The sequence below is a fragment of the Aotus nancymaae genome, unplaced genomic scaffold, assembly GCF_030222135.1.
Source record: "Aotus nancymaae isolate 86718 unplaced genomic scaffold, 86718_ANA_hifiasm-v0.15.2.pri h1tg000043l, whole genome shotgun sequence".
Taxonomy (NCBI): Eukaryota; Metazoa; Chordata; class Mammalia; order Primates; family Aotidae; genus Aotus; species Aotus nancymaae.
In genome coordinates, this window is record NW_026988457.1 from 15,020,715 (window position 1) to 15,043,317 (window position 22,603).

Below are 22,603 nucleotides of genomic sequence, written 5' to 3' on the forward strand. Positions count from 1 at the left end.
GGAAAGTTGCTAAAGATATTGTGGTGGTAGATAAGTGATGATCCCTGACAATCAATTATGCAGGGATAATTATGAGAAGGAAGGAAGACTGTTGAGGCCTGCAAGCATACATGGCCAGGTGATCTAGAAAATGGTGATAAGGTAGGAAGAAAGAAGGACCAACATTTTTAGCAACAGAGAGGAGTTGAGAAAGCATCTTTTCATTTAATATTAATCTAACACTTTCATTGCTACTGTCCTACCTTGCATTCCCGTTTACCTTTTAAAAGCATTTATCCCATCAGTTTGTCTACAACCTATCCTGTGAGGTAATGTGGAGATAAAGAGATTTGTCCAAGGTTTCAACATTAGTGAATGGCACAGCTAGATTTTCATATCTCCCAGCAATCCAGTGGTTCCTCTTTCTTTTCCAAAATGCTACAGCTCACAGCATTGCTAACCATCTGCAGGGATTAAAGGACAGGCATTGCCAACTCCCTCTTTGCCTGTAACGAGGCAAAGCCAGACCTTTGGTTTGCATCAGCAGCTGCTGTTGGCAAGGCTTGGGGTTATTCATAACTGATTAGCTTAATCTGATATCCTTATCCCAAGACTCTTTCTATCCTTGATTACCACACTTGGGGTTGGCCAATGAGCTGGGACAAATTCCAAAACACTGAGAGAAGCTCTCTTCCAGGGTGTTTCTCCTCTCCTACATCTTATCTTCCTCTTCTGAGCAGCAACCACACTAGTCGCCTTCTCTCTCTCCCCCGCCTCACACACGTGTGTGTGTGTGTGTGTGTGTGTGTGTGTGTGTGTGTGTGTGTTCCAAGCAGGCCTATGCAAACCTACTCCCAAAAGCCAAGGAAGGTAAGGAGAAGAAGAAAGAAGCTGGCAAATCCAGATTCTCAGAATGAAAAACTTAAAAGGGATTTATCGACAGAAGCCATATCTCAAGCGGTTGTGAATGGTGGATCCCTACACTACACTGTTAGCCCACAGACCCAGGGCTTACAAATCATAGGGAATTTGCCTAAGGGGAAGATGTATGTGTTTAGGATAACATCAAAGTTGTTTTGACCTAAAGGCAGGATTTATTGGTAATTACACAGTCTTAACAGTAGATAAAGTAGAAATTTTAGAGGCATTTTCAGAACTGGAGTTAATCAGAAGTCAACATGGCAGATTAGCATACAAGATGGAGTTACTCTAACCTCCACATTTCCCCTCCTCAGTGCTCCCCAAACACATGCTCACCACCATGACTGCACCACCGTGACTTGCTTTAAATGTCCCTGCACTCAATCCTTCACCAACCACCATCATACTTATTTCTTTCCATCTGTAAAAATTTTCGTCTTCCATCAAATCCATCATTGACCAAATACTCATTGAATTACTACTATGTGCTAGGCACGTTCAAGGAACTGGGAATACAGCATTGAACAAAACAATGTCGCCAAGTCATGGAATTTAAATCTATAGTCTCTGAAACTCTTTATTGACCACACCAAATCTCCCTTCTTCTGAAATACCACACATTTTGTCTTTATGACCACATCACCATCAGCGTATTTAGACAGGCCAAAAATATGAAACTCATCTCCAGTTCGTCAGTCTCCATCTATATCTAGTCATTTACAAAGCCTGTTTTGTAATATCCTGAGAATTCCACCTGCACATTCTCTCATCCTTATCCATACTCTCACGGCTCTAGCTCAGGACTCTCATCGTGGATCATTTTGAACTGGTGTAATCACCTCCAGCCTCCTAACAGGTTGCTCTGCTTCTGGGCTTTCTTCCCTCAAATCTATCTTTCTTGGGTTCACTCATGATTAATTTAAAATAATAAGCTAAATCTAATCAGTTCATGCCCTGCTTATAACCTTTTAAAGTTCAAGCTACTTGATATGGCACCATAAGCTGTCCATCTTATGCTTCTTGTCTCATTGCTTTGCAGAGTTTCTCATTTTTCCTACATTCTGTGTGTGTGTTTGTGTGTGTGTGTATATGTGTGTGTGTCTAACTAATATCAGAGTTCTTTAGTGGCTGGTCTGAACAATACTATAGTTTCCATGCCTAGCACAGTGCCTGACCTATATTAGTGCCTTACTAGAGTTTGAATTGAACTGGGTTTTTGCTATTTTGAATTTGTATGTGTTTTTGATCTTAAGCTTTCATATATGTCTGTGTCTTGCTTCTTCAACTGTATAGTGTGTTCCTTGGGGGAAGGCGTAATTAGGGATATTTACAAATGCTCTTGTTCTCTTCCTCCTTTGCACATTGCAGAGAATTGTAGTATTTTCTTTCCCACATTAAAATTAGGAATAGCCATATGATTTGTTCTGGCCAATGACATGTGAACAGAAGTAGCATGTGTCATTTTGTGGAGAAAGCATTTAATTGCCTAGCACAGAATACTGCCACTATCTCCTCCTCTTGCTGTAGAGAAAGCGTAAGAACAGACACTTTCTCAGTCCTTGACTGACTGTGGTGAGCAGAGACTTCTGCTGACCTGTACATGAAATGCAGCGTGTGCAAGAAACAAATATTACTAATTCAAGGAGAGGTGAGGTGTGCTTACTGTGGTCACCATAACCTAGCCTATCCCAACTGCTTCATTGCCTGAGGACAGGACCTGTATCAATTAACTTGTGTCTCCATTGTGTCACATTTAAAACAGACTCTAGACATCTATTTAAACGTTGATTTCTGAATTTTTTTAATTCATGATGTCCAATTTCAAATATCCCTCTCCCATCAGTTTTTGTTCTCTCCCTACTAGAGCACAATTTCTACTCATTTTAGCTCAACTATGGTTTCTAAAACATAGAAATTTCTGTTCAGTTCATAATCTGGAGCTGATCACTGGTGTAACATTTTGTAGAGAATGAAATGTCACCCCCCGAAGACTGACTAGATGATTCCTTCTGCTCAGCTGTAGTCAGCGTCCTCCAGGGACATTCCAGTGAGAAGGAATGCTCGGAGCACATGCCCTGCAGCTGAGCAGCAAAGCAAAGGGTTGGAATAAATCAGCTTCCTAGGGGAGGTGCGTGGTGCAGTACAGGTCTCCCTGTAGCCTCCGTCCCAGCAGATGGCACGACAACATGGCAATAAATGTCATAAAAATGCTTCTCCCATTTGCTTTTATATATCTTAAAAAAAAAACTTCACTTTTTTGAGCATGTAATTCTGTGAGCAGAAAAAATAAAATAATCCTGAGTGATCCTTTTTAAACTCTATGGTTAAACAAGGGAATATTTTTAAAAGGAGGGAGAGATTCCAAAACAGAGCCCCTTCCTTAAAAGAAATGCCTAACATATATTTATTCTCTCTGCAATCCTCATGGTAACTGGAACGGCATATTCTTTCTCCACATGTAAATTTTATTATACTGCACTCCGATATTATTTCATGCACATGAGCATGGAGCTAGTTTCTAGATATGCTGGTCCACTGCGTTATTAATAAAAACAAAGAGCCCACAACCTTCTATTTTCTTCCCCCTACCAATAGTTCTAACACAATTCATTCTACTTTCTCTGGCAGCCACACTTCCAAACATGTCCTCTCATAACAAGTCCAGCTAATTACAACCTATCTGCTTAATATCCTGAAATTTTAAATTAAGCTTGTAGGCACTGTTTTTATGATTACATGTTTTTAAAAATTAGAAATTTTTAGCCAGAGTTATCACAAAACTTTGAATTTTAACTTGCAATTTTCGTCTCTATAAATGTCAAGTATTTTACTTTGAAATAGGTCTACATTTACCATAACTACAATGCAATTTTGCTAAAGATACTTTCTGAAAGACAACCAAGTCTCCAAATTAAATATGTAGGCTTCTTATCAATTTTTTAAAAATCTAAAGAAAAAAATTAGTGTTTCCTTTGAACGTATTTAGGGCCCACAGGAAATGTCTCTAGTGTGAAAACATACTAAAAAACATACAAAAAAATATGAGTTCTAAGATCTATCCTGTGAATGGAATAAGATTTCCTTACCTGTACTGTCTACAACTGTTAGCAGCAGTGAATGTGTACGGGTCTGCTGCAACCTCAATTCTTGCCTCCTCAGAAGAAATTCAGCCAAGGGGCATAAAGCAGAGAGACTGAGACAAGTTTTAGAGCAGAAGTGAGAGCTTATTTAAAAGTTTTAGAGCAGGAATGAAAGGAAGTAAAGTATACTTAGAAGAAGGCCAAGTGGGCAACTTAAGAGATTGAGTGCATGGTTTGGCCTTTGACTTGGGGTTTTATATGTTGGCAGTCTTCTAGGGTCTACATTACTTCTCTCGATGATTCCCTTGGGGTGGGCTGTCTGCATGCACAGTGGCTGGCTAGCACTTGGGAGGAGCGAAAGCCCAGTGTGTTTACTGGAGTTGTGCATATACTTACTCGAGGCGTTGTTCCCTTACCAGTCTAATGTTCCTGGAAGGTCATATCTCAGTTAAATTCTGCCATTTTGCCTCTTAATGCACATGCTTGAGCTCTCTCGCCCCAGTCCTGAGATCTTATCAGGAAGCTGGGTTTCTACCTATTGGGAGACTGCCTTTCCCTGGCACTGGCTGCAACCAATTATTATTTTAGAGAGTCAGCTTAACAATTGACTGACTGGCCAGGCACAGTGGCTCACGCCTGTAATCCCAGCACTTTGGGAGGCTGAGGCGGGTGGATCAGCCTGGCCAACATGGCAAAACCCAGCTCTACTAAAAATACAAAAAAAGCTGGGTGTGGTGGTGGATGCCTGTAATCCCAGCTACTTGGGAGGCTGAGGCAGGAGAATCTCCTGAACCTGGGCAGCAGAGGTTGCAGTGAGCCAAGGTCATGCCACTGCACTCCAGCCTGGGCAACAGAGTGAGACTCTGTCTCAAAAAACAAACAAATGAATAAAAAAATCAACTAGCTGACCATCACCTGATGGTCACCTGACATTCTTAGTGGTGGGCCCTCTCCTGGCCTGCTTATGTCTACCTATCTACTCTAATATAATTAAGCCCAGTAGTAGGGGAAATTCTTTGTTTTGTTAAAATAGGCCACTGGGTAGAGGTTGTTGCTTTGCACATTTTAAGATCTATCAACATAATACCAAAAAGAAACCACAAAGGAAAAAGTGGTAAATCCAAATACAAAGGTGTTTAAAACTTTAATATTTTATTACAAATCTGTATTGCCTAAAGTTTCTATAACAAACACCTGGCCTTGGAACCATTTGTTTCTTGTTTTTATTTTCTACAAAAAGAAAGGGATGTTAAAATTAAGCATAGAAATGGTGGAACTTTGGGATTTCCTGTCCAGAGTTACCTATGAATCAGGTTTTATTCCAACTGATTTAATGTGGCAGATTAAATGTGAGAAGTAACGTGGTAGGCTCCCTTAGGCACCAACTCCTGCTTAGTTCCTGGTTACCTCTGCCTACATAGATAACTGATCAAGCAAGATGTTTACACCCCCACACATATTACAGATAGTTTCAGTCACGAAGTCACGATTTTCCATAACTGCACAATCTTTAAAAAATGAAACTACACATCTGCACAAAATCTTTCTTTGGGAGTGCAAGGTAGGCCAGGCAGTGGAAGAGAAATTGACACCAACTTTCCTGAGAGCTTCAAAGCAAGAAAGCATCCTTGTTCCTACAGCAACTCCTGGCTACATGCTGGAAAATGCAGCAAGTGAAGGACACCAAGCATAGACACAAAAATCGGAACATGACTGTAAGTTGGCCAGGCTGGCAGGAGTAGGGCCAAAATGGCTGCATGCCGCCACAGTAAAATGCTTGCTACGGCCACACATTTACAATCAGTTTGGTGCTGTCTCCAATCAGGCTGGGGGATTTAGTTTCCCCCATATAAAGCAATGGCAAGGATTTCAAATGGACCCATCTTATATTAGTCAACAGCACCAACACAGCTTCAGCTGGCAGACGAGAGGGAAACCAAGAATACCTGCATTATTTACTCCAGAGAAACTGCCTGAGCACCATCTGTTCTGTCACCCCCTACCCACCAATGTGGCCCTTCCCTAGCGCACCTTGCCTAGTTCGGTGAACCCCTTAGTCATGTATCTTGGCCTGAGAAATTCAAATCCCCTGTTTTCCTCAATAAAGAGATTTGGAAAGTTAATTTCAACAGAGTGATTGGTAACACAGAAGATCTCTTAAGGCTGCAAAGTATTATTAGTTGTCCAGCTGCAAAGATGATTTGTTATGTTTACCGTTATTCTAGGATTGAATGCAATGCTTTCACTATACAATGTACTGGCTGGGAGGTGGTGAGGCAGAGGGCACAGAGGGATTGAGCTAGATTGCACAGCATAGAAAATCAATACTCTTACACTATAGGGTCTGTAAACTGGTTCGAGGTCACAGAAGTGAGTAAGAAAGCCACCTGAATTAGCAATAAGAAATAGCTTACACAGAGCAAAGACAATACAAACCACATATGATGTCTATATTTGTGTCTAGTTGATTTGTACTCAAACATTGGCCTTTCTGGAGATAAAATGTCCCCTTCTGAAAATACAAACCACATATGATGTCTATATTTGTGTCTAGTTGATTTGTACACAAACATTGGCCTTTCTGGAGATAAAATGTCCCCTTCTGAAAATCAGGGTACACTATTAGTAAGTCAAGACCAAAACAAGAGCCAATCGTAATGACGGTACTATATTTGATCTATATGGCCTGGAAAGGGGATATTAAAACGAGACCCTTCGAGAGAGAAAATTCCAATAATTTTCATTAAAAATAAAAATGACCCACTTACACAGAAGTAGTTCAAAATTTATTTAGAATTTGTTTAAAAGAATATAAGACAAATTTTTTTCTTTTGTGCATATTTGTATCACAGATTAAGAAAGTATGGATTAAAATCTAAAAAGACCCCCCCCAAAGCTTTCCAAAACCTGATCTGAGGATTCAATAAGAATTTGTCTCTTAGAGAGACAAGCCTTTAGCACCCACAACTCTGATGAACCTGAAAGCATCAAGTGACCCCCTCATTTTTACCTTACCAACATTACTCTAATTATACTTCCAATTAAAAAAAATAATGTAGCATTTCACTGGCAGTAGAAATTAAATGAGTTCAGTAATCAGCTCCTGCAAACATGCATAAATGAGGACAGGGAGAAACCAGTCATTCCTGACTGATCAGTCAAGTGGGTGGGCAGTTGGAATCAAGGCAAAAACAGTGAGGCTGAACAAAATCACATTAAGAAGCTTTTCATGAGGCTTTTCAAGGTCAGCTGACTAAGGCCAGATGAGAGTCCATATTTTCTCATATACCCTGCAAGAAAAAGAAACAATAAAAAATTACCGCAAGCAGCAAAATTCAAAGCCTTTGTAGTCAAAAATGAAATTCCTGCAAAGAACACTTTTACTGCATCAAACTACAATGAACGTTTTTAAAATTAACAACTTAAATGACCATTGAAACTATTTTGTTTTCAAGTCACATTGCATTTGATTCACAAAATACTATTGGTCAAAAATGTAATGGCTTGTCAAGTGATGTCTTATTGACTGTGTTCTTAGAGATAGACTAACATGGGTCACAAATAATACAGTTCGAAAATGTTGTCACCCACCTCCATAGTTACAGCAAGGACAGTATGAACACATAAGGAACAGAGCAATTTAAATGGAAAGTCTCAAGTAGGGTTGCCCTGTATTATGCAGTAGAAAGGTGACTTCTAAGAGGACCTTGAGGTAGAGAGATAGACTAATGAGTCCCCACTCCCACCATGTGCAAAGGGTCAAGAAACCTCTATCAAGCCTTCTGCAGTGCTAGGTCATTATACGTCTGGAATGCACACTACTGCTGTTTCTTCTAACACTCAGGGAAATTAAAACCTCAGGTTGCCTCACTGGTCATAGGAAATGCTTAACTGCCCTTGAAGATGTAGGATTTAGAGTTTCCACAGCATCCCAAAGCGCTTCACCTACGAGGAAATATCCTTTAAAGTGATTTTTTAAGTGCCTCACCTTAGGTGCCTCAAAAAAACTAATAGAGGACCCTGGAAAAATCAAAATGTATTTTTTAACATACAAAAGCAATTATAAATTGTTAAAGAATAAACGTGTATGTTAAGCAATATGAGAAGACTGGTTTAAATTAGCAATGATTAAAAAGTAAAAATCAATCAACCTCACATATATACTTATTGGGGGCCTCCTGCTTAAGTGTCTAGATGACATTTCAAGAAACCACTGTTTCTTTGCATGGCTTGGTTTTATCATATTTTCTGCCTTCCTCCTTTTTTTTTTTTTTTTTTTTTTTTTGTCTCTGGCTTTTTACTGGTTCCAATATATCCTCCAAGCCTCTGTGAACTGAGGCATTGCTTTCCTCTTTCATTCCTTGGAGAAGCTCAGTCCTCTTCTGTCAGTCTTTAAATAGTGGCATGTCCTTGATTTAATATAATAATAATTCTAATATATTAATATAATTTAGTTGCTAATTCTAGATATTAACTTGTCCACTCGTTATTTGCAAAACATGTCCTAAATAAAATTTATGTCCTAAATAAAACTTCCACAGTGCTGGCCCACGCTACATCTGGAATACACACTATTGCTGTTTCTTCTAACACTTTGGGAAATTTAAATTTTAGGTTGCCTCATTGGTCTTAGGAAATACTTAACTGACCTTGAAGACACAGGATTTAGAGTTTCCACAGCATCTCAAAGAGCCTCACCTACTCCATCAGAGGAAATACCATTTAAAAGTTTAATTTATGGCCTCTCTTCTTACTTTTGTATGATATCCTTTGATGAACAGACATTTTAAAATTTAATGTAGATTTAGTTACCTTTTTGGGGGGTGGTTTATACCTTGGGTCTTACAAAATCCTTTCTCAGCTCTATTTTATAAACAGCCTCTCTCATTTTCTAAAATTTAAAAAGTCTTCCTTTCTATTTATAAGCTTTAATCCCCTTAGACTTTTCTTTTTTTGGAATTGTATTGGGACCTAATTTCATGTAAGTACTCAATTGTCCCAATAGCATTTGTTGAAGAGTCTGTTTTCCCACAGTGATGTGCTCCGCTCCTTCTGTCATACAAAAAAGTAAAAAATTCGAAAATGTTGGGTGTGCTGGTGCCAATTGCATACCTCATTAAATACATAATTAAGTCCCCATATATACTTCCTTATCTTTAGGAGTGAACTGGTTACTCTTGGTTCTTTGCTTTGATTACAATTTATGTGAATCTATAGCTTATTTGAGAGCTCATTCCTATCCATTAACAAAGTATAACTCTCTATTTATTTATTTCACAGCATTTTTTTTTTTTTTTTTTTTTGAGATGGAGTCTTGCTCTGTCACCCAGACTGGAGTGCAGTGATGCTATCTTGGCTCACTGCAACCCTCCACCTCCCGGGTTCAAGCGATTCTCCTGCCTCAGCCTCCCAAGTAGCTGGGATTACAGGCACTTGCCACCATGCCCGGCTAATTTTTGTTTTTTTAGTAGAGACAGGGTTTCACCATGTTGGCCAGGCTGGTCTCAAACTCCTGACCTCAGGTGATCCTCCCGCCTCAGCTTCCCAAAGTGCTGGGAGTACAGGTGTGAGCCATTGCACGCAGCCTTCACAGCATCTTTCTACAAGATTTTAGAATTTTTTAAAAAGGGTTATGCATATCTTTGGTTGGATCTTATTAGATTTTTCATTTATTCCTAATATGTAAAAATGTAGTTTTTACATATTGATCTTATATCTACCAACATTGTCAAGCCTTTTTTTTTTCTTCTAATAATTTGAATGTAAATTCTTTTGGATTTTCTATGTAAATAATTGTACCATCTGTGATTTATAAAGGCTTTTTTTTCAATCTTTATATCTTATTTAAAGGAAATGTTTTTGATATATTTTTATTATTATAGTGTTTTGATCCCTTTATGAGGCAAAGAAATTTCCCTTCTATTCCTAGTTTGCTGGAAGTTTTTACCACAAATGAGTACTGAAATTTAGCAAATGCTTTTTCTGTACTCACTGAGATGACCATATGAAGCTTCTGTTATAATTTATGAAGTGAATTATCTCAATAGGTTTTTTTGTTTTGTTTGTTATAAGCCAAGCTTGCATTTCTGGGATAAATCCTATCTCATCAGGACATGTAATGCTTTTTCATATTTATTCTGTCAAAATCTTGTGATTGTTTTGAATCTACATTTATGAATGAGAATGAGTCTATTTTCTTTTTCTATACAGTCTTTGTCCCATTTTAATTCAAAATCATGTTTACCTGCTTAATCATTTTGGATAATACTTCCTTCTTTTTTAATTAATCAGAAAACCTTTCAAACATTTGAAATAATCTGTTCCTTGAAAGTTTAGTAGAGTTTTGCTCTCATATGTATAGGCCTGGTCTTTAATGGGAAGACAGTAAGACACTGATGTTGATGGTGTTTGTATCACTTTGCATGTCCACCAATGATGTGTCACGTACCTGTTTCCCCACAGTCTTGCCAACAGAGTATATTGTCAATCTTTTGGCATTTTAGTTTAATTCTTTTTCAAGTTTTCTTGGTTGTCTTTCATTATTTCCTTGCTCATTATTTCAAATCCACTTTTTATTTCATCAGATATTTTATACACCATGATTTTAAATTTGGTATCTAATCATTTCAGCATATGAAATCATCTGGCTCTAAGTCTCTCTGTTGTGTTTGTGATGTTGACTCACAACCACTTGTTTCCTTGTATGTGCAGTAAGTTCCGGTTATTGTTTCATGCCTGAGACACATCAGTGAACACAATGATCCAGTGGCCCCGCTCTTGTAGAATGTGGAACATACATCACCACATGGAGAGGCAAAGAGAAAACGGTCAACAAAACATACAATGTTTTAGAAGTATGTTAGAAGTTGAAGAGTGCTATAGAAAAATGGAGGGGAGCCTAGAAAGGGGACTGCAGAAGCCGGGGTGAGGGCACAGGGAGCAGCTTTAACTAGGATGCCCAAAGTAACCTCACTGAGACCATGGAATTCAAGAAAGTAAATGAAGGAGGACAGACCATATGGATATTTTGGAGAATAGTGCTCTCAGCAAGAAAGCTGGTGTGGCTAGAGAGAAATGAAGATGGAGACAAGCAGGAGAGCCAGAGGGCTAAGAAGGGCTCTGGATCATGTAGCACCTGGTACGCTGCTGGAAGGGCTTCAGCTTTTACTCCAAGTGATTTGGGGAGTGATGAAAGCCATTGGAGGGGTATGCAGTGTCAGAATCTGACTTGTGTCACTCTCATATTGAGAATAGACTATAGTTAAGTAAGTGTGGAAGTAAGCAAACCACCTAGGAGATGAGTGCAAGAATCTGGATGAGCACTGAGAGAGGCTGGAAGCAGGATAATGATGGTGAGGATGGTGAGAAGCTGATGGACTGGATATATTGGGAAGGAAGAGTCCAGAGGATTTGCTGATGGCTAGCTGTGTGGGTGTGAGAGAGGGAGTCCACCATTATGGAAACAGGAAAATGTGCAGATAGAGCACTGGGGTAAAGGGGATCAAAGGTTAGTTTTAGACATGTTAAGGCTGAAATGTCTATTATATATCCAAGTAGAGATGTTGGGTAGGCAACTGGGTATGCAAGTCTGGAGTTTGGTGAAAGGAGTCTGGGCTGGAAATAGAAATTTGGGAGTCATGAACATATAGATGGTATCTAATTTCATAAGATTGAATGAGGTCATCAAGGCATAAATGAACATCAATTCAGGAAGTGGTCAAAGGTAGATCTCTGAGGCACTCCACTGTTGAGATGTCAGGCAGATGCAAGGAATTCAGCAAAGAGGGAGGAAAAGGGATTATCACTGAGATATGTGAAAAACAGGAGAGTACAGTTACCCAGAAGCTAAGTAAATAAACAGTTTCAAAGAATAGGGAGTGATTCACCATGACAAAGGATGCCAATCAGTCAGAAGATGAAGATTGAGAAATAATCATTGGATTTTGCAATGTGGACATTTTTAAGTGACCATGAAGATAACATTATTTTTGATGGGTAGATTCTAAAACCTGATTAGAATGGGTTTAAGAAAAAAAAATAAAGAAATTAGAGATAGCAAGGATAGACACCTTTTGATGTTTTACTTTAAAAGAGAAGAGAGAAACAGGGCAGTAGCAAGAGGGAAATATGCTATCAACAGAATTTATATTGATTTATATTTTATGCTGATGGAAGTGTTCTAGTTGAGATGGAACATTCAGCAATTCAGTAGAGAAGAGAGACTATTATTAGAACAAAGCCCCCCAGGAGGTGGAGAAGATAAATCATAAAGCAAAGCAAGCACAGAAGTACAGATTTCTGGAGGTCAATAAAGGTGAAGGTGGGAGCCTGAGGAAGTTCCCAGGTTTCTCTTGCTGCTTCTTTTAAGTAAGGAAAGGATTGATAATCCCTTTGGACTTGGATATGCCCACCCTACTAAAAATTTCACTCAATCATCCTCACTATTACATCATGAGAAAACAACACTCCTCTATTTGATCTTTGAGGAGACTAAGCAGAGATTTGTGGCTCAATAAGGACTGCCAGTAGTCATGGGTGAGCCAGATGCCACATCCTCATGTCCTCAGCAGAAGCCTATGCAGTTTTCATTTATGCTCTCCAATCATCTTCCCCTCAGTCCCAGATAGGTACTTTCTAAGTTTTAAGAGCAGTTCCACAGAGAAGAAATGACAACTGGACAGTGAGTTTCCAAGTCCTGACCAAAATCTAAATTCCAATTGTGTTTCACAACTAAGTTATGCAAGCTTGGATAATGTCTTCAACTCACAATGGCTCGTTTTCCACATGACTCCTACTCACATATTGCTATGAATAAGACAGTATGTGTACATTGTATCACACAATACAAAGATCCTGTGTTTCAATTATTTTCTCCGTTCTATACTGTCCCTATTCTGAATGCCAGAGTGTAACAAATGAGCATATATTTTGGATAAATAGACACATCCAGGAAGTGTTCTCTGCAAATTTGCTTATGTTCAATTATCTTAAATATGTATACATTTTTAAAATCCATTCATCAATTTAAACGACTAGATGTCTTTCAAAGATACATGCTGTAAGATTTCTAACAGATTGACTTCTCAAACATGATCTTTCATCTGTCAGCTATTTATTAAAGAGAGATCTTCTCTAGACTTTCTAGGTCAGCAAGTACTTGATTATTTTGTTGTATTTTTACCAGTGTACAGATTTCTATCCAATGTGTGTGTATACAAAGGGAGAGTGAGGGAGAGAGAGACAGGGGGAGAGAGAAAGAGAGAAGAGAGGGAGGGATGGGGGGAGAGAGAGAGAGAGAAAGTACTTATGTACTTGGGCTTCAATTAAACTGTAACACCTATGTCTTTAGTTTTGATCCTTACACATTGCAAACCTCACAATTATATATATTCCAAAGCTTTGGTGCTCATTCAATAATATATTGTGCACACAAAATACATTAAACACATATTACAACACAGTTGCAAGGTTTTCATCACAGAAATATGTAAGGACATTTCATTTTTTAAAAGTGCCTTTCGCTATAGGGTTTTTAAAAAATCATTTTGTAGTGAAAAAATAACTATGGGTTTCTTTGATGTGTTAGTTTGACTGAAAGAATATATTACTAGAGAATGCTTATTATTTTTGTAACCATATTTCATTTAAAATCGTTCTGGGAAAAAAATGTTCATTTGTTTTTTTGTAGGTCTGGGCAAGGGATGATAAAAAGCCTTAGCGTCCAGGCAATCACGCTGAGAACAAAGGGCAGGTGTCATTTTTTATTGTGATTGGCCAGAGCTGAAATCAGGACTTTCTCCCTCTCTCAGAAGCTATTGTGGAATTTACAGTAATCCCCCTGGCTGACTGCCCATCACACTGCTGAACAGCACAACAACAAAAAAATAATATCTGGGGGGAAGGCCACAACATATATTAAAAATTCTCATTGTTTTTAGTCTTCAATATTGAAAGATGATTTTTTTAAGAGAAAAGAAAAAACTCACCCAGCTGTTACTGCTATTCATATTCCAACAGCCTCCAGATTGCTTGAGGCCACCTGGTTGACTTTTGCCTTGGAGTCGGTCCAGAAAAGCATTATTTACCCTTTAAAACAATGAAAAATGTGTGTGAGTAGAAAACTTGCTGCAGAGCTGAGATATTTCTGAGAACCTAATGTGCTGTATGAACTGACCATGGGGATAGCTTTCTGGCTTCAGCTTAGAAGAAATCTACAGAAACTTCTCTTCCCACTAACCATATGACATGCTGTTAACCGCTCTTTACTGGAACTGTTGCCAATCTTGGCTCAAGCCAAAGGGGCTACAAATTTTTAACCTGAGAGTTTCAGGCACTCATCTCCTACCAGTACAGCAAGACCCTAGTTCAAGAAAGCAACTACAGTCCTCAGAATCATGCCAGGTATGAATCTCAGAGGATGCAGCAAGACAGAAGTCTCAACATGAACCAAAACATGAAGAAGAACCAAAGACAACTCTGTGGTGTTACTGCTGCAAGACAGATGTCCTTCCCATATTCCCTTCACTCCACTGTCAGTCTTGCTAAAATAAACCCCATACAAGAAAAGCAGAAGTGGAAGGTAGTAGGGTGATAGTTATATTATTCTATTTCTGGAGCTGGCTACTGGTTGTTCACTTTATAATTAATCATTCTAAATATCTGTTTCATAAACCTTTCTGTGTGTTTCATATTACAACTTTTAAATTCAAAATAATAAATCACAGATAACATTGTGTGCTCTGAGTTACCCACGTGAGGCTGAGTAGAGTCAGGGACTTGGAAGCTGAAGAAATGGCACTGCAATAGATACCCTATGATATCAACATATTATTTAGGAAGTGCATAAATAGGACTAGAAGCTTCTTGGAAGCAAAAACACAATGCCTGGTGTATAGCAGCAAATATACATTTATGGAAGGAAGAAAGGCAGGAACCAGTCACACGAGCCCCTTGTTCAGTCATGAAGATTAGCAGAATATGGTCATGGTGAGTGGCTACAAGCCAGTGACTGTGGGAGATTTGGGAACTTTAAGGAAAATAAAGGCTGGGTGGCAAAGTCAAAGGCTAGAGGGAGTTTTTGTCTGCCTGTGCTTGCCCAATGCTAGCTAAGATGCCAGCCGTGTGTGGGCTCATGTAGGAGATCATTCAGGGTGGAGGGAAAAATTATAAGAAAGATGCAAAGAAGGCTGAGAGGTTTTGCAAAGCTTCAGGAAGGAATCAGCCAAAGAGGCAATTAGGCAACGAGTAGGCACAAAGGAATGTAAAGGAGTTTATCTAAATAGCTTGTTTACTCATGTTGTCCTAAGACCGACTTTTGATCATCTGCTTGCAGAACTACTCTCTACTGGGGTGGTGAGGGGGTTGGCAATGTTAATTACCCACTAATGGTATTTACTAGAGGCCTTTGTCATTTAATCTATACTAAATAAATGTGGAACATCTCCAGAAACCCTCTTAGAGATCTGTGAGCCATGGGGTCCCCTGGCTGCACTCACACAGGCAAAATATGTATGTCTGCATAATTCTGTCATCTGTCACTCAGATAGAATGTGCCAGTCAGACTCAGCAGTTCATTGACAAGCTCCATGTTTAAGTCACCTTCTCTAAATCTCTCAGCATGCAGATGGAATAGTATCCTACCTACTTAGTGGAAGACTCCCAAATGTCCCCCCATAAGGACACCAAGTAACTATCAACACAGAAAAAAAAAAAACCTTTATAAGAACCAAAACTCGGGTGAGCCCTCATAGTACTTGGTTTTAACCACATATTAATGCAAAAGATACTGAAGAGATAGAAAAAACAATTTTGAATCTCCAATGCCACCGACTATTAAGCAAGAGGAAAGTGACCCTTCTCCCCAATGGTATTCTGGACTGCCTACATGCCTGGGGCTGTTCTTATCCAGTCTTTTTGCCAGTAACAAATATGGGCTTTCCCGCAGCATCCTCCACTCATCCCACCCCACATTCAAACCACTAGAAGGCTTATTTGCTCTACCTCCAGAAGACATCCTGACTTCACTCATTTCTTTCCATGGATACCATTCTAGTTCAAATTACTATCTTCTCTTTACCTTTCCAGTGTTTTCAGTCCCACCTTCTGTAATCTAGTCCCCATACACCAACCTTACTAGATTATGAAACAAATCATGTCTTCCTTTTGCTTAAAATTCTTCTGTGACTTCCCATTAGTCTTAGAATAAAATCACTGGCTTATAAAATGTTGTGTTGTCTTGCTCCTGCCTACCTTTCCTCCCTCACTAAGCATTATTCTCTTCTTCACTCACCATAATCCCATCACATGGGGTGAAGTGTGGTGGCTCATATCTGTAATCCCAGTAATCCCAGCACTTTGGGAGGCCAAGGCAGGTGCATCTCTTGAGGTCAGGAGACCAGCCTGGCCAACCTGGCAAAACCCTATCTCTACTAAAAACATAAAAATTAGCTGGGCATGGTGGTGGACTTCTGTAGTCCCAGCTACTTGGGAGGCTGAGGCAGGAGAATAGCTTGAACCTGGGAGGCAGAGGTTGTAGTTAGTGGAGATGGTACCACTGAACTCCAGCCTGGGTGACAGAGCGAGACTCTGGCTCAAAAAAAAAAAAATTATCCCGTCACTTGGGACCCAAAAAGTCCAAGCTCATTTGCACTTTAGAGCCTCTGCACTTGCTCCTTCCCTGTTCATAGGCTATCTAAGTACATGCATCTGCCCCCAGTCTCTATGTAGTGATTCTTCCTTTTCCTTTGATGTCACCTCTGCATTGAGGCCTTCCTAAGTAACCTATCACCTCCAATTTCTTCTTTAACATCACCTTGTGATATGGTCCTCACAGTATACATCACCATCTGAAATGACAGTGCCTTTGATTGTTGACTTCCATTTCTCTCCTCCAGATTACAGTCTCCACATGGTCAGGGACCCCTTCTGCCTTTATTAACCCTATTCCTGGGGCCTAGAATAAACACTTTATGGATTGCATCCTGATAACATAATTACTGAATGAACAAATCTTCTTGGCACACATTCTTCACCCCTGAAAACAACATGGATGATAAGTGCAGACTGCAAAACAGCTCACTGGCAATTGCTCCCAATTCAGTCAAACCCTGCGAAGACTGATGGCTTGTCATGAAGGCATAAGGCAATGTGATTCACTTTTGAGCATCAATTACTAAGAGGACATCAGAGTGGTTGAGCACTCCTTGACACCATAGGAGTGTCCTCAACTTGCCTATGACCACTGCAGTGTGAGTCAACCAGAGATAATGGGTGGGGAATAGTTTGCTTCTCTCAATCCCTATCAAGAATCTAAATGGGAGCGAAAAGGACCAATTTCTATTTTGGTTTAATAGTTTTAGAAAGTACATATATGCTATCACATTCAAAGTTGTGCTCTGAGTTTTCTTCTGAGGGTTAATTTGGATAGAAACTATTAATCAGGGCTGGTTCAGGTTTGAATAAATCACTTCAGTTCATCCCAGTTTTCACCTCATGGCCCAAATCCTTTCAAGTCCTTGACCCCTGTGCTCTGCCTTTTCTCTCCAGAGTTTCTACCTGTCTTCTCCTATTCAAATAGTTACAACGGGTCAGGTACAGGTGCACTTAAGCTCATTACAAGTTCATTGAAAAGCTTGTCAGGAATCTCAAAGCTTTCTATTATAACACTCAGAGTTGAGTTTTCTGCAATGTGAACTTTTAAACTGTAGAGAGCACATTGCCCTTTTGATGCCAATAAAATTGTGCCTCTGGAGAAAAACTAATTTACTAATTTACATCTCTTACACACATACTATATAACTTGTATTGTTGCCTCAGATAAGAATGGACATGCTATTTTATTAAGAGTTCATTGAATATGTATTCTCATATGATAACATGAGAAAGCTCATGGCACACTTTAAAGGCAATACAAATGCAAGCTCTTTTCAAAAATTGATGAAGAATATAACATGTGTGCATTTAATTACTTGATCAGATACATCAAAACTAATTATTTACTGAGTTTATTATCATAAAATCTCTTCTTTAATTAAGTTTGGATCTATACATTTATTATATCTATTTAAGTAGAATCAAGAGAAAGAGAAAATAACATATAGAAATTAAAAAGCCCCACCAAATATTTAGGTATTCAGTAGTATGGAAATAAACTTAAAGAATGAGGGCCAAGATTCCTGTAACAAAAAAGTTATCTTTTCCACTTCTTATCAAATAGCTTGAGTGTTTATTAGGTGCCCATCAAATATAAATATTTTAGCAATGGAGCCTATTAATGTGACACATCACTATCTTTAAGACACTTAGAGTCTTATAATTCAAGTAATCCTCAGAAATCCAGAGAAATAACTGGCTACTGCTAGCAACCAGTGTATAAATACAATATCAAGTGTTTTTTAAACAGAATGTATTTTAAAGAGAAAATAGGCAAGGCACAGTGGCTCGTGCCTGTAATCACAGCACTTTGAGATGCCAAGGCAGGCAGATCACCTGAGGTCGGGAGTTCAAGACCAGCCTGGCCAACGTGGTGAAACCGCATCTCTACTAAAAATACAGAAATTAGCCAGGCATGGTGGCATGTGCCTGTAATCCCAGCTACTCAGGAGGCTGAGGCAGGAGAATCACTTGAACCTGGGAGGCAAAGGTAAGCCAAGATCACACCACTGCCCTCCCACATGAGCAACAGAATAAGACTCTGTCTCAAAAAAAAAAAAAAAGAGAGAAAATAATAAAAACCAATAAAATGACTAAATTTTGGCCTACTTTATAGTAAATAGTTAGCATCCTTTCCCACCACCATGTTATCCAACAATATAGCCTAACCAACATATCAGAATTTTGATGTTTCCTTAAATAAGAGAAAAAATAAGAGAAAAAAATATATAGCCTAACCAACTTACCAGAATTTCAATGTTTTCTTAAATAAGATAATTTTGATGTTTCCTTAAATAAAAGATGTTTCCTTAAATAACAGTCCGCCTCCCCACAGTTAGAGGCACCATTGGAATAGGTAGCTTCCACTGACAGCTTTTTAAAGTCCCTCATTTAGAAAATGAAACCAACATAACTTAAAGATACACTTTAGTGATAGTGGAAAGGTTAAATACATAAAAGAAGCCATTTACTATCAAAAGAATATGCTCCTTTAAATTGTGAAAACCCTTACATTCTTCTCCAAGATACTCAAGGGCACCCCTAATGAACTCAAACAACCCGTGTCCCCCCTAGGAATCTTAGCATAATAATGGCAGACAATATGGTGCTTATTAGCATTGTCCCCACATTAACATGATATTTTACTAGGTACTCTTAATTCTGCTATTAGGATCAAGATGGAGAGTACTTAGATTGTTTGAAAATTACTTAATGGTTCTAAGATTTTTTTCTCTAATGTATTTGTCAATATTAAATAACTTTAATGAGTTTTCGTCTGAGCTTTTGTACTCAAGTATGGGAATCTGACCATCTATATTAATGCAATTATTCTAACAAAGTCTATAAATGGTAGAGCACCGTTTCAAATTAGGATGCTTTGTCCCATGGAAGGCAAGTTAAATATACCTTAAATGAACACACAGCTTAAGAACGTGATTCAGTTTTCTAATGTAAGTTTGTAATGCCACCTAACCAAGACAATTGGATATGTGTGTGCATGCACATATGTACACACATATGTAGCCGTTGGCATACCTCATACATATATCCTGTCCCAGTAGCAAAGATTTAAATGTAATACACATTCCAAAATCGTATTAATAATGTTACTGTAATGTTTTCCTAAAACAACTGTACAAACTTTGAGGTAATTGATTTAACCAAGGATGCTTATTTTATTAGCCAGTTATACCTCCTGTGTTCAGTCTGGTGGATTTTGGCTCTTTCTTCCTCTTGTTGCTGCCGCTTAAGTTCCAGTAATTCACTCTAGGAACAATAAAAGTTTTAAAATGTGGTTTTCAATTAACATGGTTGTACAGAAGACACCCAAATCAATTACATATTTAACCTCAGTGGGTACATTTCATTTTTGAAACTTTTACTTCAGTACTATTTGGATGTGAAATTATTTTCTTATATAAGTAGGTAGCAAAATAAGTGTGGCTTAGCCAATCAGAATAGCTCTATGAGTGTAAAATTGTTAGATTAAAAGCCAATGTACATGGTCAAGATACTAGACCAAGAGGTACAACACAAATAGAGAAAAATACAATGTAAGGCAAACTCATCTACGTCTTACAGAGAAAAACAAATCAAATAAGTTCCTTCAGGAATATCACACAATACTATTTCTTGGTATTTCTCTAGCATTTCTTTCCTAATAAATTCATAGCAACATACAAATAAATATTGGACTCAATCTTATGGTGTAATTCTGTTAAACATTCTCCTTCCTGGATAATAAGCACTCATTATTGATTAGTTACTTCTAATACAATCAGAACTTTGGGATCTCTAGAGGAGATACTTTGGTTCATATAAATCACATGATTATAACTAAATCTTTAGCTTCCAACAGTCTGCTTATCTTCTTGGAAGAGGCAACTTAACTTCCAGACCCAGTTGCCATGTTTTCAGTATTATACCAAAGAACCAATCCCAGGATTTCTCTAATACCCAACTGTCTTCCCTAAGGCATAATAAATTTTAATCCCATTTCAAAGACAGAAAAATGCAAACAGAGGAAAATCATTAGGCCCAAGTCATATATCAGTGCCTGAGCCAGAGAGATTTTCTGGTAGAAAACATTGTCATGTCTTAATCAAACATACCAATAAAAGGTTGCTATTGTTGTTTTAACTCCCAAGCTTCCTTGATGAAAAGTATAAAATAAACTCAAAGTTCAGGTTGACATTTTATTAACTTTGTTCAAAGATCGTCTAATATTCCACAGTCCCCCAAAATCAAAAGACTTGTTTCTTATACTGTGATATTCCAAATAAATTGCTCATCAACCCCCTAAAGCACATTACTTAACCCTAATTCCTATATAACACCAACAAGGGGAAATCATTGAATAATATTTGAGTTTTTGAAATCCATGAATAATATTTGTCCACTCAAGCATTTATTATGCACCTAGATGCCAATCTTTATCCTCAAGTCTCACTTTTGCACAATAGGATAGTTTTTTTAATAGTCTACCCAGTATTAGTATTCCTTATTAATACTACTACGGTTTATACCAATGTGAAGGAAGTCCCTCTCCTCTCACTCATCTCCACAGTCATTTCAGTTCCTGCATGTGGTTTCATCTGCAATTATCTTCTTCTTAATAGTATGCATAGCCGTTTCTTAATTTTTTTAAAACAGCATCGTCTTTTGACTACCTATAATGGAAAAAAATTGACGTCTCTATTACTACCTCCACCCTCATCCCAACTTCCTCTCATAGTACACCCTCATCCTTATTCTCTTACAACTTTCCTTTTTTAACATTCAGTATGGTGGGAGAGGAATCTAGAAATCCTATAGTTCAGCATTCAAGTTTCTAATTAATCCTCCTGTTTTCAACCCTGGGCTTCAAAGGTACCAGGTGCCTCTGATTCCTGAACTTAACCAACGTGTGTCTTACTGCTTCTTGCGAATGAGTTCCGGCTTTTCCTCCTCCACTAAATCAATTACCACTGACCATCTAGTTCCAGATTTAAAATTTTGGCTTATATCTTTACTACAGTCTACTAGTCTGTTCTTCTGTTCTTGTTGGCTTATGGCTTTTAAAAAAAATTCATGTATGGTTAGTGGTATATATCACATATACCATACATACCAGTAACCATATAGGAATTTTTTGTAAAGAAGAGAGTGATAAAACATAAGCAAATGAAATGCTTTTGATGTGCAATGTTTAACCAGAAAACCTTAATATTTTCAAAAAAAAAGTTTTACCAGAATTTTATTATTTGATCCTCACAAAAACTGCAAAGGTAGGCAGGCAAATGGAGTATTATGTGATAAATGAATGAGCAATATCATCCTTACCCTACTGATGAGGAAACAGGATCAGAGACACAATTTTAGTAACTTGTCAAGAGCTAAATAGCTTATTAGAAGCAAAATAAATACCAGGGCTTACATATCTTGTATCTAATAATCCTCTGCAGGATGTATTCAAAATAAATGATTGGAATTAAGGATATCTTCATGGTGGTTCATCGTACTTAAGTATAAACAGTCATTTCCAGAACCATAGGACCCATTCATATTCAAAAGTTTTAGCAGAATATATGTAACCTAAGCACAAATCTAAAACCTTCTGGCCAAGGATGCTGATTATTTTCACATTCATTAACTTTATTTCTCCAAGGAGAAACTTCTGGTATCTGGTCCATTATGAGTTTAAGACAATGAACTCTGAACAAACTAAACTCTCATTAGTTCTGAAGTATGACACAAAGACAAAAAAAGTATGAAATACATATATATGCATATTATGACATGTTATTTTAAGATACTTTTTTCAGACTTGGCAAAATGATCATGAAACTTGTTTGAGGGAAAAAATGCAATCATAGCCATAAAAAAATCCTGAAAAGGAAACAAAAAATGAGAAAGAACCAGCTTCATCACACATTAAAAGATACCACATGAGAACACATGGATGGGCAGCAACACACGCTGGGGCCTGTTGG

The 22,603-nt window shown here is 38.1% G+C and overlaps 1 protein-coding gene across 1 annotated transcript in view; it reads right to left on the reverse strand.

Moving 5' to 3' along the window:
- Nucleotides 1–6,744: 6,744 nt before the first annotated feature.
- The window catches only part of EPSTI1 (epithelial stromal interaction 1), a 97,625-nt gene continuing 81,766 nt past the window's right edge, over nt 6,745–22,603 (reverse strand). The window contains exons 9-11 of the mRNA XM_064361781.1: nt 19,825–19,898; nt 13,967–14,066; nt 6,745–7,270 (exon numbers count right to left, since the gene is read on the reverse strand). Coding sequence (XP_064217851.1) covers nt 7,262–7,270; nt 13,967–14,066; nt 19,825–19,898 — 183 coding nt within the window. The 3' untranslated portion in view covers nt 6,745–7,261. The remainder of the gene's footprint in view (nt 7,271–13,966; nt 14,067–19,824; nt 19,899–22,603) is intronic.